The sequence below is a fragment of the Parus major genome, chromosome 1, assembly GCF_001522545.3.
Source record: "Parus major isolate Abel chromosome 1, Parus_major1.1, whole genome shotgun sequence".
Taxonomy (NCBI): domain Eukaryota; kingdom Metazoa; phylum Chordata; class Aves; order Passeriformes; family Paridae; genus Parus; species Parus major.
The window spans coordinates 89373473-89390467 of record NC_031768.1 but is presented as its reverse complement, the minus strand read 5'-3'; the positions used below and the strand labels follow the sequence as shown (position 1 = coordinate 89390467).

General features: G+C 46.5%; 1 protein-coding gene across 1 annotated transcript in view; it reads right to left on the bottom strand.

Moving 5' to 3' along the window:
* Positions 1-1370: 1370 nt before the first annotated feature.
* The window catches only part of FSTL1 (follistatin like 1), a 52042-nt gene continuing 36417 nt past the window's right edge, over positions 1371-16995 (bottom strand). Inside the window, exons 3-11 of the mRNA XM_015646510.3 lie at positions 15783-15887; positions 14400-14529; positions 13252-13284; positions 11484-11614; positions 8403-8521; positions 7563-7675; positions 6655-6765; positions 4853-4950; positions 1371-4597 (exon numbers count right to left, since the gene is read on the bottom strand). Of these exons, the coding sequence (XP_015501996.1) occupies positions 4553-4597; positions 4853-4950; positions 6655-6765; positions 7563-7675; positions 8403-8521; positions 11484-11614; positions 13252-13284; positions 14400-14529; positions 15783-15887 (885 nt within the window). The 3' untranslated portion in view covers positions 1371-4552. The remainder of the gene's footprint in view (positions 4598-4852; positions 4951-6654; positions 6766-7562; positions 7676-8402; positions 8522-11483; positions 11615-13251; positions 13285-14399; positions 14530-15782; positions 15888-16995) is intronic.

The following is a 16995-nucleotide window of genomic DNA, read 5'->3' as shown; positions in this document are numbered from 1 at the left end:
ATGCTCCACATGTCCTTCCTTTGGCGCTCTTACAAACTCTGGATTTTAGCACCACAAATAATTTGAAGTGACAGCTCCCGTTGCTGAGAGGAAGAAGTTGTCAGGGCTATGCCCAGCCTTCAAGAAAGTGTGTTATAGTGGGTAGGAATGAACAGGTCAGTTTCCATCGGACTTGTTTAATTTGTTTTCCAAGAGTCTGTGGATTCACAAATATAAGCCCTGATGTGAACCCAGAGATAGCTGCAGAACAGACACTGCACCAGTATCGTCAACTTCTTATCAACGTAATTTTTCCCACTCTACAAACATTGTGCTGTTACAGGACAGTTTTAGGAGAGTTTATGTAAGCACAAGAGTAAGGTCATCTGGATTTTGCTCATCTTCTGTAGTGCTTTAAGCCTGGTTCTCATCAGTGTGTCCTGTGACATGGTTCAGGAACCAAGTCTTATAGATCAGTCTGCTCCTGTCTTCAGAACTGAAGTTAATAAATACCTTACAAATGCAGTTCAGAGTCCTGATCAACCACTTAAATAGCCTACTTCTCAACCTGAAGTTTAACAGCACTGAAGAATTGTGATTAAGGGTGTGTAACTATAGTACAGCAATTTAATACTGAGATGTGCTTGACTCCATAAACAGGTCAGAGCTTTTCCCAGGCCTCTACATGCAGAGGGCAAAAGAATTTTTGTGTTTCCTCTTTCCCACCTCAAAACCACTTTGCTTCAGTAAATATGCATGGAGCACAAGGCAAAGTATTTGTAGTGCCACCCAGCAAAATTTGTGGCTGCCACTTCCATTCATTTCTTCTCAAAATCCTGAGAAATTCTAGCAGTAGAAATTGCAGTAATAAAGCAGCCTCACTTCGCAGTTGAGCAGTGAATGGGCAGGGAATTCCACAGAAAAGACTGCATGTGCAGCAGCTGGTACATGCTAAAGAGGCCAATTGGTGTGAAAAATAACATGGAAGAGCCAATGTTTGTGAGTTGTTTGGGGTTTTTTTTAGACAGCTTTGGAAGGAGCACAAAACATGGAGCAAAGCAAGGCTGCTTTCTCTTCTGTCAGACCATTTTCTGCACAGAAGCACTCACAGTAGTGGCATTACACTTACAGGGGAGATGAATAGTAGGATACTTCCTCCTGTCATCCAACACCATTGAACACTATTTCACCATTCAGTCATGTTTGCAAGGCCTTTAGTTATTGTATTTACTTGCCTATGGGCTCTTTCCACCTGAATCCCCAGCTATAAAACAGTAACAGTCATGCCTCACATTTGTCCAACACACTGAAATTTGTGTATGAACATGCAAAGACAGATGATTTTTTTGAAAACAAGTTGTGTGGCTTGTGAAAAATAAACCAAACAAGTGTTATTTTTTAAATTTTGTTTCATTTATTTGGCAGTAATATCCAAAACCCCCTGCTTCAAAAAAAAATATTACAAAATCAAGTAAAATAAGTGCACTAAGGAAACCTACAGAATACTGATAAATTTCACACACGTACAGGAGGGAATATAAAGGGAGGAGTGGGACATTTTTCTTTGTTGCTTAAATTTGGTTTTTTGGGAAAAACAAAACAAAACAAAACACCTTCCCTGCCCCTTGTAGTCTGTACAGCAATCATCCCAGAGGGCAATGGCTGAAATTCAGCACTTCCTTCCCCAGCAGCCAGGTCACCCTGCAGGAGTTACTGACTGACCAGCCTACAGAAGCCTGAGCATTGCTCAGTGTGGGCTGCCCTTCCCCTCTGTGCAGGGAGCCAAGATATTTTGGTCCCCTTTGAGAACTGCTGCCCTTAGAAAGGGCCCTGCCTTCCACCGGGTCCCTTAGTGGGAGCACAAGGAGAAGAGGCTCCGCAGGCAGCAGCCCTGTCCAGAGGCACTGCTGCTGCACTCCCAGCCTGCTGCCTGAGGCTACCCTGGGATCTGTTGTATGGCTTCTCGGAGAGCTCAGCTTGCCGGAGACCGCAGCCCGTCCCTCCGCCTTCAGTGCAAGAGCAAGCTCTGTAAACCTCAGCTGCCAGCACACGTCTCTGGCTGCCCCAGCAGCCACCCCATCCACACGGCTGCACAGCCTCAGCAGGCAGGAGAGGACAGAGAACACATCACAGTGCAGCCTACAGAAGCCCTGAAGCTGTGCATTTGCCACCCTTTCCTGCATGTGCTCTGGTTTCCACAATTGGAGATATTCCTGACTGAACAAGATGTTATCCCCACCCAGGGAAAGCCTTTAAGGCAAGCTGTTGTGTTTTCTCTAAGGCACTTTAATAATCCAAGCTGTAAGGAAGTGATCTGGGAGGCACTAACTACCTTTTAGAGCAGGGCTGGAATAAAGCAAAACCTTTATTAACAATGTTCCTGTGACTCCAGATCCAGCACATGAAGCCCTTTCTCTCATACTCTTGGGAAGGAGCAAGCCTATATCTAATGGGTTCTCCTATTTCACCAACTGCTTCTTCCAGTGCCACCAGAACACAAACAATGACTCTGTCCCAGTGTAGCATTGTCCACATTAGCCTCAGCTCCTATGGACTCGTTCCTCTCACCTTCACAGGTGACAGCTGCTCAAATCCAGGCCCTCATGAGAAAAAACTGCCCAGTCTCCTTCTGTATTTATGCCAAAAGCTCCATGGCAGGGTACACTATAGTTGTCACTGGAAAAGTGGCACTATGCCGAAGTCAATGGAAGTCCTCCGGCTTCACATCAGGAAAACAGCTCAAAGACCAAACAGCCTCTCACACATCTGGCTCATGGGGAAGAGCACAGGAGGGACCAAGCTTTCTTCTTTTCCTATACTTCTAGGTACCAGCTCATTCCTCCTCTCCAGGGAAAGCACTGTGCAAAAACGGGAAGGTTGGGACAAAAGTACTGCTGATCTTCACTCAAACTGGACACACTTTTGCAGATGCAAGTGGAATTTTGCTTGAGTTAGCAATAGGGACTGCAAGATACACAGCAACAACTGCTGAAGTTGCTCACAAACAGAAAGATGGAAGTCACAAGCAGTCAAGCAGGGCACATGCAACTGCTTGGGAAGCACAGCACAGGCATGAAGGGAACATGGATATTCAGGGGTACATGAAGTACATTTGACAACTGCATGAGAAAATCAGCTGGGCTTCAGGCTACAGAGGTGACTATCAAAAAAACAGCATTTCATTTATATCTAGGACCAGTGCTCTGAGAAATGTGTGGGATGAAACTGGCCCATGAAGGAATGTGAGAGTGGTCAAGGGTGGTCTGATCAATGACATTGAGGAATGTGTCAGTAATGAGGCTTCCAGCCTTGGCTCCAAATTCAGACCTGGAATCAAAGAATAATGCTGCTGCCTCACCCCAGAGGAACATGAAAAGCCCAAGATGATGCCAACAGCTACAACAATTAAACAGTTTTCTACATAGTTAAGCTTTTTAAGATAATGTACTAATGGGATTGCCTGGTCCCTCTGTCTCTAGACAGCTTTGAGCAATTTAGAGAGACACGAGCACAGACTTTGAGCACATGGTCAATGCTAGCTAAGGGAGCGAGAGCTAGAGAGCTGCAGTGGCAATCTGTGTCTGGTGAAATTAATTACATCCAGCCCTGTCTCTTCTTCCCACGAGGGACACTGCTATCCCCAGCTGGGAAATACCCTGTAGTGCAAGGCTCACAATTCGCCTGTGGTGTTTGTGGCGGCTGAGTGCAGTGCGATACAAACTGTGCATGGGCTTTACAGCACTGTCAACAACAAAAACCCACACGCTGGGTTTTTTTGAAAGATCTAGAGCTACAAAACATACAAAAGCTGAATCACTACCATAGGAAATAAAATAATAAAAAACCCAAAACAAAACAAAACAAAAATAAAGGGGGAGTCAGCATGTGAATGTGATAAGAAAAAAATATGATAGCACCTCTAAGGAGGGGGCAGGGAGAGTAAGAGTGAGATGAGGTCAAAAGGAACCATGTTGTGTTGGAGCCCACAATGTACTGGAGGAGCTGCTGGGGACAGTCTGGTGGAAAGCAAGGAGGAATGTGCTGGACTCATGCCAGCAGCATGGCACCGCGTCTCCCAGGTGTCACACCAGGCAGACCAGCTTTGAGGAGCTCGAAGCAAAGGGTAAAGTCCTTGGATAATGATGCCCTGCAGCACACGTGTTCAGGCCTGTATTTCTGCAGCCAAGGCTGGTGCTGACAATTGTATTTACTGAAGACCCCCTTTTCTATCCAGCATTGACCTCCATCCTTTCCCCAGATCCAGGGGAATGAGAAATCCCTGTTAGTTCTTGGAGGGAGCAGTGGTCTGCTCTGGGAAAGGGTCCCAGAAGCTGCTCTAAGTCCCTCCCAGCCTTCCAAGGTCCCAGCAATGAAGCTCCCTGAACAGGTGGGCTCTGCTCCCCTTTCCTGGCCCCATTCTTTGTGTATTACAAAACAAATAACCCATCGCTATACATGTAAATATCTGTGACTGGGCAACTGTAGCAGACACTTGTGCATACTGAGATCAGCACTGGAGGACAGGGTGGCAGGTTGGGCCCGTCCTCCTGGGCTCCTCCTCTGTGGAGCCCCCTTACATCTCCTTGGCGCTCATTCTCTTGGTCTTCTCAGCCGTCTCCTGGAGAAAGAGAGCACAGAAGTCAAGCTCTGTGCTGACACAGAAATTGGTAGCATTCTGAAGTCTTTGGTCCATCCACAGGAAGTGCCAACACTGGCTTATATCTTAAAATCCCACAGCTGTATTTGTCCCCACAGTCAAGAGATTTCTACCTTCTCCCCCTTCTACCAGAAGTCTCCAAGTGACAGAAACAGAAGGAACCCATCTGGAAAGAGGAGGCTTAGTGCAAGCAGACCTTTCCAGCCTCATGCTAACCTGATGCTTCTGCAGTTCTTCAACATATCTGGCCATCTCCTCCTCAGTCAAATCTTGATCAGGTCGGTGTCTCTGAGCAGGCACCTTTTCATTCCTCCCTGGAAGCAGAAATGGAGTTTAGTGTTTCACAAATAGGGGATGCCAATTTCAGATGCTGAACCATGAAGAACAAAGAGAGGCAGGTCAGCCACAGCATCCCTCAAGCTTAGGAAGCCTTTGCTGGATGATGGTATGGGTTGGCCTCTTAGAAAGAGAACAGGCCTTGTGGCTGCCTGGGACTTCACAACTTGGGTTCGGGTGTGTAGTCTGTCCCTGTCTCTCCCTCCCATGTGACTGATAATAAAGCCACATGGAAGAGGCTGAATATTATTCAAAAGAAACATCTATAATTAGTTCAAATATCTTGGCCTCTTGTAGGGAATAAATGGAAGCTCAGTGCTACCCAAGTACAATAACTGATATCTAATGAAGAGGTAATTTTGCTCAATGAAGCTGTAACTTGCTGATGTGTTTGATCTGATTCTTCAGTTTCATTATTCCTCTAACAATAGCCTCTAACCCCTCTGCTGCTCTGACATGGGCAGAAAGTCAAGCAATTGTTATCTTCTGTCATGGATGCAGGGAACAAAGTAGGCAGCAAGAAAAGGTGTTGCATAGCAACTTTGAAGGTTGTTTCTGGAGAGGCAACAAAAAGAGTCTCTCATTCTGTTGCTTAATCTATGACACCTACACACAGCTCCTCTTGCAGCTCTATTAATACTACAGTTCTCTTTTCTAAGGTGAGTTCCTGCTGCTACAGCTAAGTCTGAGCTGAGGTGATCCTGAAGTTTCTGCTGCAAAAGATCAGATAAACATGAAAAGCTCTGTACACACTGCTGCCATTTCCCTCTCTCCTACTCTGCCCAAGCTACTGACTATAGATCTGAACCAGTGTACTCCTGGCAGGTCCCCCACAGCATTGAAACAAAGCTCCAGCAAGGGCCTGGTTTCTAGGGAAGAAGGATATAAGAATGCAGAAAGAGCTAGGTTTCTAGGGACAAAGGCCAGAAAAATGCAGGACCATGCTGGGAGGATGGATGTGTCTCCTTGGAAGAACCCATACATTTGCTAGCACAGGGAAAAGGTGGCATTCCACTGGCCCTGGACTATGTGTGAGAAGGTGAAACAGAGAGCTGTTGTTCACAACTGCACCATGACTTCTCACAATTGGCTGTGCAAGTTTAAGGGCCTTCCAAAGGAGGAACAAACAACCCTGCCTTACTATGAGCACCACCTCCCTTCATCACTATTATTCTGCAGTTTTGTGGCAAGAAGCTGAAGTGCTTTCTTGGCATTGGATGAAGGTTCTTATGTCCCCTCTTGATCAAAACAGGATCCTAGATCCTGTTTTACAAATTCCACAAACACACATACAGTGAGGATATGGACACATATACAGAAAGCTGACTTGCTCACACCTACCCATACAGCAGCAGCCAGTGACCTATTTGGTCTGCACCAGCTGGATGCAGAGTAGATCTGGTCTGGAAGATTTAGTGATGAATTTTCATGACACCAAATCCAAACTACAAACCCCAGCAGTACTGCCCTGGGCCCAGTTACACACTTTCTGAATACTGGAACAGTACCAGCTTGGGTTTCACTAACATGGAACATGTGAGGGTTATGCAGAAACCGCCCGTGGAGAAGCTGAGAAAAAGCTGGAAAGAGAAGAACCCTGGATAGCTGGTGCCTTTGGAAGGACAGAGTGAGAATTCCTTTTGTCCAGACCCAAACAGTAATTTTGTGGAGAGCATACGGACCCTCGCACGTCATTGCGGTGCACACCCAGTTTCCACAGGCACAGACGCAGCGGTTGCACTCCACCTCGGTCTCTGCTCCGTCCTCATAGGTCTCATCTTCCAGGGCACACTCTGAAGAGGCACAAAACAAGGGCAGTGCTTGTGAGAGAGAGAGAGAGCAGGCTAAAGACAACATACTTTGGAGATGCCTTGAGAGAGAATATGAGGTTTAAGGGGACGCCTTCCTTCCCCCAACCACCAGAAGTTTCCTTATGACTAAAATATTCATGCTGAATTTGGTGAATGAAATCAGCCAAAATATAATTTGGGAAAGTCAAACCCTTTGTTTTTCTTCCTCAGAAGAACACATTTCAATTTCTCAATTCCAAATGAAATCTCAGTGTAGGATTTGTTTTGAATTTCCTTATCTGTTATGCAAAGAAAAGAGCCCCTGAAATGAAAGCTTGGGTAACTCTGATCCAGGTGGGGATAAGCTGGGGAAATGATTTGGAAGGATAGTGAGATGGTAATCAGGCAGGCTCTCTGTGTGGAAGGCAGAGCATAGCAGGACTTTGGTCTGGTCTGACTTTCGTAAGTTATCTGGCCATGAACTCCTCACATGATTGACCTCTGCACTGTTAAATACATGCCTTGACCTTACAAGCATACCATATCCATTCAACCTACGTCCTTGCTTCTAAAATCCAAACCTTTCTCATCACAAGAGCTGCAGGAGCTCTGAAACAGTAAAAGCAGTACTTTCAACAGTGCAGGGACAAAGGGTGCTGTTGGATGAGAGGCAGGCATGTATTAAAATTATCTCTGGCAGTGGAGTTACAGCACCCAATGTCTGGCCTGAAGCTGATCTCTTTTCTTTCCTCCCTTCCCAAGACCCTTCTTGTTCCCCAAGATGAGTGAGGAGTTCCTACTTTTCTCAGGTGGGTTGAAGGATGGGCTGAGGCACTTGAGAAATTCATTGAAACTGAGCTTCCAGTCAGCATTTTCATCTGACAGCTCGATGAGGGCATCTACGCAGAGTCCCCTGAAAGGAAACACAGAGGCTTGTTTGGCACAGGGCTGTGCTAGGCCAGTCCCTGCTCTACTGTCTTCAGAGTGCAGGTGAGTAAAACCAGTGATAACTAGGGAAACTCCAAGATGTCTGGCAGAGCTGGCTTCTCTAAGGAACCTCATGGGATACAGAGAAAAGAAAAACAGACACAAAATACTCTCTGTCTGGCAACGGGCTGGGCAGTGGGGGGATATTCACAACATCAGGAATGGGACATCCACATTTGTTGACATCTACATGCTGATAGAGATGCAAGCACAGCATAACCACAAACAGCCTTTTTTCACACAGTGGCAGGCAACGAAAGAGGGAAACCTCTCAAATTATGGACTGTTTATAGATGGTGTTTTCCCACCATCTGCCTTGCACTGGATCTATTAGGAAAAAGGTGAGGGGAGTCCCCAGGCAAGCTAATTTATTAGGAAATAGAAGATAACAAACCTTCTGTTACCCAACTCCCCTCTGGCTGCACAAGTGCTAGATTTAAGGCAAAAGAGGGTTGGAATACGTGCCTAACATGAAAAGTAGAGATAGGACTGCTCCTTTTGTGGTGTTCACACCTATTTAAGAAGCCACTTCATACACAGTTAACTCTGACACTGCAAGCCCTAACTGATACTTGCCATGAGTGAATTTCCATGTTTCAGTCTACCACATCTGCCCCCATGGCCCTCCCTCTGGCATCATGTCCAGTGCCCACCTGAGCAACTTGTTTGTCTCCTGGTCCATGTAGGTGGTGATGTTGATGGCAGTCTCATTCTGCTCCACAAATTTCAGGAATTCAGTGGAGTCCAAGCGAGAATCACCATCATCAAAGCTCTGTAGGGGAAGATGGGAAGATGTGAGAGGTTGTCATTTATCAGTTCAAAGTACGCCTTCCTTCTTCTTCTTCCATATGTACAGAGCATTTTGAAACTTCAGTAAGACAAGTTCCATTATCCCTGTTTTTCACAAAGAAAGAGGCTAACAGAAAAGCAGCAACATATCCACATTAGCCTCAGAGTGAGAGAGATATGATCCTAGCCTTGTTCTCACAGATAAGCTACACTGACTCTCATTCACCTCCTGCTGCTTGATTTATGGCTCTAACCCTATTTCTTCTCTTTGTTTCAGCCAGCTCTTAGCTTTCTTATATACCTCCTGCCTTAAAGCAGACCAGCTGCATTCAAAGAGGTGTCAGCTTTCCAATATGTGTAAATCCAAAGCTGTGCCTGGACTCTGAGAGTGGCAAAAGGGAAAAATCAGAGGAAGTAATTTTCTGCTGATACCAGGGAAAAAATTTAATGCAATAGCACAACACCTCACCATCAACTTCTTAAGTCCTGACAGGACTCCTGGCACTGAAGAGCAGCATTTTTAGCCCCAAAATCCTGGCTGTACTCCCAAAGAAGTAATTGCATTTTGCTTTCCTGTTTGGAGCTGACACCGTAGTGCTGGGCACTCAGCAGGAACTGCTGTGCCCCCTCAGAGACAGCTGCATTGCTGTGAGTGGAAAATTAATCCTGCACACAGACTGCTGCCACCTAATTTTTGCTGTGTGATTGAGGCAGGTCGCTGTGGCTCCTCGTGTAGTGCTCTCAGGAATGCTGGAATAGACACTGCCAGTTGTTACCTCTTTGTGTTTCAGGAGAAACATCTAGGGCTAGGGAAATTATCCTGCACAACTGCTCCACATGTCAACTTCCACAGGACTTTGAAGCCTCTCGTCCTGCATTTTTTTGTGAAAATGACTGCAGTTCTCTTAATGGCCCAGTCTGTTAAGTGAGTTTTCTTGCTTATCAAAGCTATGGTCTATATTAAGGCACTCCCACAGAGATCCTCCAAAATGGAGCAGCTTCCCACTACTGGCCTTGTTCCTCTTGAAAAAATGTCCTTCAATGTCATGGCCTGCCTGATGAACAATGCACATCTCAGTGAGCCCCACAAGTCAGGCTTCCAGGAGGGAAATAGCTTAAAGCCACATCTACAAACCTCCCCATCAAGGAAAAAAGGGAAAAGCTTAATTTCAGCTATGCCTCCAGTGTTTCCTACATGCAGGACAGGAATCAGGCCATTTGCATGAATGCAGGGCATGAAGAGCACCACATCTTGGCATGACAAAATGCCTCTGGTGACAACAGACACTTGTTGCTGACACAAGTCTCTGTGTGTCTGAAGCCATTTAGTTTGCTTTGCCTTGATTTATCCCAAGTTGTTTCAAACTCTGAATTCTGCTTAAAAAATGTTCCAAGGCTTTAAGAATAAGGTATTTTAAAAGGTGGATTACCACCTGACAGAGAATTACAGAATCATTAAGGTTGGAAAAGACCTCCAGGATCATCGAGTACAACCTCTGATGGAACGCCACCTTATCAACTAAACCACAGCACCAAGTGTCACATCTAGTTGTTTCTTGAACCCTTCCAGGCATAGCGACTCCACCACCTCCCTTGGCAGCCACTCCTTCCCCAGCCTGTAGCACTGCCTGGGATTGTTGTGACCCAAATGCAGGACCTGGCACTTGGCCTTACTGAACCTCATACTGTTGACCTTTGCCATGGAAATTCTCCTTTTGGTACAAGCAGAGGTACTTCTTTGCCATAAGAACTCTCACCCAGTGGCTGGAATCGGTGCTCCAGAAAAAGTGGGACAGTAAAGAGAACATGAGGCTGCCTGCATCTGAGCTGCAGCCTCAGGACATCACCAGCACACTGACAGGCGTGGGGACAGCAGGTGTGAATGGCTTGTGCTGTGACAGTGGAACAAGCTTGTGGCTGGCTCATGCATTTCACCAAAGCCCATGACCTGGGGAGACCCTGCAAAAGTGGCTGGGGACAGCACATTTGCAGGGAGAGGGACTGACACAGGACACTGCCACTTTTGGGTGCTGGAAGGCACTGACAGGAGTGCCCAGGGCAGTGGATTTTCACAGACAGAGCAGCATTAAAGGCTGCAAATGAGAGGATGCTCTGTGGAGAGAGGGGACCAGCTCCTCTGTCTCACCAGGGGGTGCCATTGCCATGGCAAATTTGCTTGCAGCGCTAACTCCTGTCAGGCACCATTAATCTCTTGCTGTCAACAGCTCATGATTTAAACGCTCTCCCCTCTTCCCCACCTGCTCCTCCAGCTCTATCCTGAATGCTTTGAAGTCTCTGTCAGGAGCCAGGCATGAGGGGGAGGAACACAGCAGTGCATGTGGCAGGAGCATGGGAGAAGCTTGGGACCTGTTGGTTACAGAAGGTGGTGTGGACGGGCTGAGCGACAGACTGGAACAGGATTATTGCAAGGCCCAAGACTCAAGTGGCTCCTTTCACTCTGCAGAGTACTAGGGAACTGCCAGCTCTCAGCCACAACTGGGACATATTCCTTGAAGCCCCCAAGTGTCCCCTATACCCACCTCAGCATGGTCTTGGGACATCTGGTACAAAAGACCCTGCCACAGCTTCCTGCATTTCCAGCACTTTCACTTTTTTTTCCTCTGGCTTTTACCCCTGAGATTAGATCTCTGCTCTGCTACAGGTACATGTGGCTTGCCCTCCTCCTTTTTCCCAGGGCAGGTCAGACATCAGGAGCCAGAGATGCTCCACATCTGATTGTCACAAGCTGTGTCAGTGGCTCAGTCAGTGGCTGCTGCAGGCAGCCCATAACACATCAGGCTGTAGGACTTATCAGATCCCTCTGGTCCCCAGTTCCACAGGCACGTCACACACTAGAGCCTCTCAGCTGGGGGCACAGCAGCTGTTATGCAGTGACAAGGCAAGAAATGTTGTCTGGGCTATGAGGCAGGTGCTGCTCTACTTGCCTTGAAATATTTGTCCAGGACTTCACTGTAGTTACTGCCCTTGGAGAACCACCCATCTGGGATAATCTCAGCTTCCAGCCACTGGATGACCCGGCGACGAAGCTCGTCCCTGTCCGACTGGTAGCAGACAACTGTAATGGGAGACAGTGCAGTAGAAGGAAAAATAAGAGTGAGAGAAATCAAGCTGTCAGGGAGATCACAGAGAGAGGACTGGAGATAAAAGCCAGCCAGCCCACCCTGATGGCAGCTTGCAGCCCCACCGTCCCGTCCTTGGAGTTACATCACTGCCAGATCCATGCAGATGTGTCATGTGCTGAATAGTGGATGGGCTGTTGGTGACACCATGTGGCAAGGCCGGAAAACAACATCCTGCCAAAGCTTTTCCTTCCCATTCCTGAAGCTTGTGGAAGAACAACCCAGAGCTGACCCATTTTGGTGTGAAGAGTCCCAGACTGAGGCAGAAAGGTAACTGACAATGTAACCAGCCTTCCCAACACTGCGTAGAATTGTCTTTCAGCTGTACACCCTAAAGTAACCAAAACCTCTATCCTCTGCAAGGGTGAAGATCAGACTGAGCAAGGCTTTCTACCACTCTGTCTCCAGAATTTTAAGGCCTACTATCTCAGGAAATATTGTTTCTTGAAAGCCCTGATTTGACCACTCTGACGAAACAAGAGGGGGTCAAGTTGGGCTTGTTCACTCACAGCGCTTGCCAGTGTCACAGGTTTCCCCAGGGTGGTTATCACTTCATGTGAAGTACAAACTGTGCATTTAGAAACAAAACTGAAAGCCTAGCTGTGAATTGCCACGCCTGCCCAGTGGAAAGCGAAGCCAGAAAAGGCATCAGTGTGCATTCACGTCACTTACACACACTAAGGATCTTCTGAATCCAGTGACTACTATCACAACCAGATGAAGAGATGAAAAAAAACCAGCCCTGTAGGGACTCTGCATGTTTACTTTTGTACTTCTTTAGAACTGCTTTAGGGTGGTGGCTGTGCTCTGACATGGCCCTTCCTCTTTAGTTTGTATGAGGCTTTGCTCTCATCTGTCCTAGGAAGTTGAAGCTGATGATTATACAGCTCCAGTACTTAGAGGTCATGAATGGGAAAAGGCTCTCCTGAGCCATGACAAGCCATGGCCCTAAAATCAATCCAGTGTTAAATACACATGGCAATACATAAGGGGAAAAAACAAGCAGAGGGAATCAAAGAATCTTATAATTTAGGTGATCATAGAATCATTTAAGTCAGAAGAGACTCTCAAGATCATCTTGTTGGCTGATGGTAGAGGCAGTTCAGCTGTACCTCCTCACACTGCCTCTGCACCTACTGGTTCATCACTCCTAAAGCAAAGTTTCCTTTTAAAATGAGTGCTCCTGGAATTGGGGACAACAGCTCCACAGTTATGATCTTAGATCCCCAAAGAAGTAGGTAAAAGAGTGCTCCATCCCTCAGTCTGGGTGATGAGCACAGTTTGAGTCCCTGGGGGCAAACTGGGTTTCATTGCACCTTGTCTATGCTGAGTCCCTGAGATATTCCAGCACAGTGAAAAGCCCAGGAGATGTATGAGCTCTGAAAGGTTACCCAAGAGTAAAGAGTTGGGTAATCACATTTCAGCTCATTTATCAACTCAAACTCTTTAACAGCCCATGCAGGATATGACTTTTACACAGAGCTCTGCACTCCCCCAGCACACCCTCCTGCCCATCTCCCAGAGAACACAAATTCATACAGAGGCCTCAGCCAAACAGGAGACAGCTTCTTACCTGGACTTGCAGCTGGATTCTCAGACTTCTTCTCTGTTAATGGAAAGACAGAAGAGGACATTTCTGATGCAATGTGATACAAATCTCTTCCCACCATGGATAAAAGCAGTTTTTGGACATGTGAGGGCCACATACATGATAGAGGGCTTGGAATCCCCTTGACCCCCTAGGAGATACTGAGGACAGTTTAGGCTGAACAACTGAAGACTCAGGGACAATCTCATCAATGTTTATAAATTTAATGGAAGGAAATGAGGAAGACTGCACCAGACTTTTATCCATGGTATCCAGTGACAGGCCAAGAGACAGTGGGCACACATTTAAACACACAAAACTCTGAACACAAGAAAACCATGCAGCTGTGTGTATGTTTGTGAGAGAGTTAAACAGCCCCACTTACGAGGCAAAATCCTTGCCCCTAAAGTTACTGAGGTTCCTTTTGAATATGATGATAGTATTGGTTTTATGAGTTTATCCTCAGAGCATAACTTTTCCTCAGCAGTTAAACTGAGACACTTACCTGGCTGAATCCAAAAGCTTAGAATGAGGCAGCAGAAGCAAAAATTTGCCCTGCTCTCCTGAGTGCCACACTCCCAGAAGCTTAGATAGTCAATAGCTCTGAGGTCGCCCCATAGTCAAGATGTCAGGACTCTGAGTGCACTAATAAAGTCCTTAACAACCCTGCTACCCTCAGCTAGAGCCTCCATCCATGCTCTCTAACCGTAAGCCATGAGGCTCCATTTCGTATCTGATGCCTCAATTCCTAATCCTTGCCTGTGCTTATTATGTTGTAGGCAAGCCTGTCTCCAGCTCTTTGCAACCACTCTCTTCCACAGACTGTGTTCCCACCTTGATCTCTGCTACAGACTGCATCACTGTGAGCTCATCTGGCTGTTGTCTGAATTACCTGAATCACCACCCCCCACTCATTACTTGATTTGAGGCTTACTTCATCACTGCCAGCAAAGCCTGATCATTTGGACTCTTGCTTGAATCTAGTTACTGTTCAGAGGTTTGCCTTGTTTACCCCACTCAGCAAATGTGGGACAAGGTCTTGGCTGGTGAGGCCTCTGCCTTGCCTTGTTATCATGCTTCCCTTCCAACTCTTTCTCCTTGACTGTGCAGCCAGCCCTCCTTGCCAGGGTTACCTTTGCAGTGGCCATCGTAATCCACCTGGATCTTGGAGCCGGTGAGGCAGGCGTCACGGTGCAGCTCACAGTGGTTCAGGTACGTCTTGCCATTGCTCCCGCACACAGGCCTCTTGTGAGGTTTGCATTTCTGTGGGAGAGCCAGAGAACACAGCATTTCACCTGCCTCCTTGGGACAGCTAGTGGGAGGCAGGTGAGTCCAGTCATCAGCCCAGCTCAAGAGAAGTCCTTGGCATAGTCCCCTTGGCCCTGTGTTTGGAACAGGCTAAGTCAGCCATCATTACCCCAGAAAAACTCACACAGGGAAGTCTGTGGGTGTGAGTTCAAAGGCCTCACTTCATCCCAGTTTCCATCACCACCAGCATGTCAGGAGTCTTTCTGAAAGCAGACTCCTGCAGAGAAATCAGTGCTCAGCATAAATATGGAGCATCATCCTGCAACTGCTGCTCCATGTGCCACGGCCATGCCTGCCCAGAGGTGTTTCTGTGCCTCTGCTTTATGCACCTGTGCTTGCTTGGCCCTATTGCATCTCTCTGCAGACTGCTTCATCCTTCTGAATCCAAATGGCAGAATAAACCATCAGCCATGAATAAACAGCACAGCCTACAGCGAAGAGAGAGTTTACCAGTACCACTGTTTAGGCTATGAACTTCTTTCTTCTGCCCCTTTTGGTCTGGCCGAGCCTATCCAGAGTGACAGACTCTTTTCCTATTAACAGGGCATTTCACTCTCTAGTGCTCAGGCTGGTCATGCCAGAGCTGCAAGCTCTGAGGGAAGGGGGAACAAAGAGCCACATGGCCATTCCCAGGAGCCAGGCAGAAATGTTTTGAAGGCATGGGGCAGAGTGGAGTAAGGAGACACAGTGTCTCTACAGCTGGGAAAGACTCTTCTAATCATCTCTGACTCCCTGCTGGATAAAGCAATTCATCCTTACAGCACTCTACCACAATTATTTCCATTTTACAAAGGCTCATTTTTAGTAGGGTGCTTGTAACCTCCTCAAACAAGACGCTAGTGAGGGCAGGCTGCCTTGGAGCTCACAGACCACTCCCTAGAGTGCCCTTCAAAGCCAGCTGCATATCCACACCCCAGTGGACTTTCCCAACAAAAGACCTCCAGTCAAGTCTCCTGTGCGTGTAAAGACTCTAGGCAGTCCTGCAAGCAGCACAGCTGCGAGTCCCAGGCTCTATTGACTCTTCAGGGCTCTTCCCCCACACAACACTGGAAACAGTCCTGCTGTTGAAGAGCAACTGTAAATTTGCAGCTGCTTCAAAACAGCCATAGCCTTATTCCATCACGGAATCCTTCCAGTGACAGAAGCCCATCTGGGGGGTGATGGTGGTGACACCTGTCCCAGACACAGAACCTGTGCTGCTCCCGTACCTCAATGCAGAGGCAGGTTGGCTCTCCCTTCTCTGTCACTGCACACTCACGCCCAGCTCCACAGAAAACATTGGCACAGATCTTAGATTTGCTCCTTGGCTCTTCCTGCAAGATACAAAGTCAGAGACACAAAATACATCATTATGAGTAACAACATGGTTTAAAGAAAAAATAACACATTTAACTGGTATCAGGACCAAAAGGTACCACAGTGTAAAGGTGGGGATGACAGAACGAGAGAGACATGACTTCAATAGATGGACAGCTCAGGCAATAAGAAGGAACAGACACAAGAATAAGGGCTACAGTCCCAAGAATACAGGGTTTCCTTCAGGTCATTCCTGGAAAATCACCTGGGAGAACTGGAGCAAACATGAGCAAGAGGAAATCTAGCAAGAATGGCAAGAATAATTTGCTCATGTCAAGGACTACTGTCTTTAAAATTTCTTTTCATGGAGGGTAGGGAGCAGAAATGTCTTTGCTTGAGACACTTAGGAAGAAGAAGAACATATCCCTAGAGAAAGGTACAATACAAACAGGCAGAAGAAATTGCCATCAGGCACCAGATAATGTCCTTGTCACAAAAAAGTCACAAAACTACATGACCAATTATCTTGCTTTCACTGGTCAAGATTAAACACTTTAAAGGAAGAACATTGTCATGGATGAGATAATTATCCAGTAATCCTCCCATAATGAAAATGCCTTCCTGGTTTCTGACAGAGTGCAGTTGACTTTTGCCCTGCAGCACAATTTATATGCTTTACAGTTCTCTCCTAGCCAAAGTCATCACAAGTATTGTTGTTCAAATAACTGTCAAATATTTATTTTTTTTTTCTTGGAGTCCCACAGCATTCCTAAACTGATGACACCTAGCATGGAATATTTCCATAGTTTAATCATGTTTTTGATACAACTACCACTTATTTTTATCCATTTAATGCCTTTTTTAATAGACTTTTAAAAGAGAAGGTAGTTCCAGGGGTTCAGACTTTGAAAAGTCTGGCTTAATTCCCTGCTTTGTCATTAATTTCCTTTGTGATTCGCATTTCATCTAACGTTTTCCACCTGTATGTTGAGTATCTGATTTATGCCAGCCAACTGGCTTCTGCAACAGTTTTACATCAGAAAGAAGATTGAGGAATGGAAAATAATCACCGAGATCAGTGTGATATCAATCACATCTGCTGTGTTTCTTCCTCCTAATGCAGAA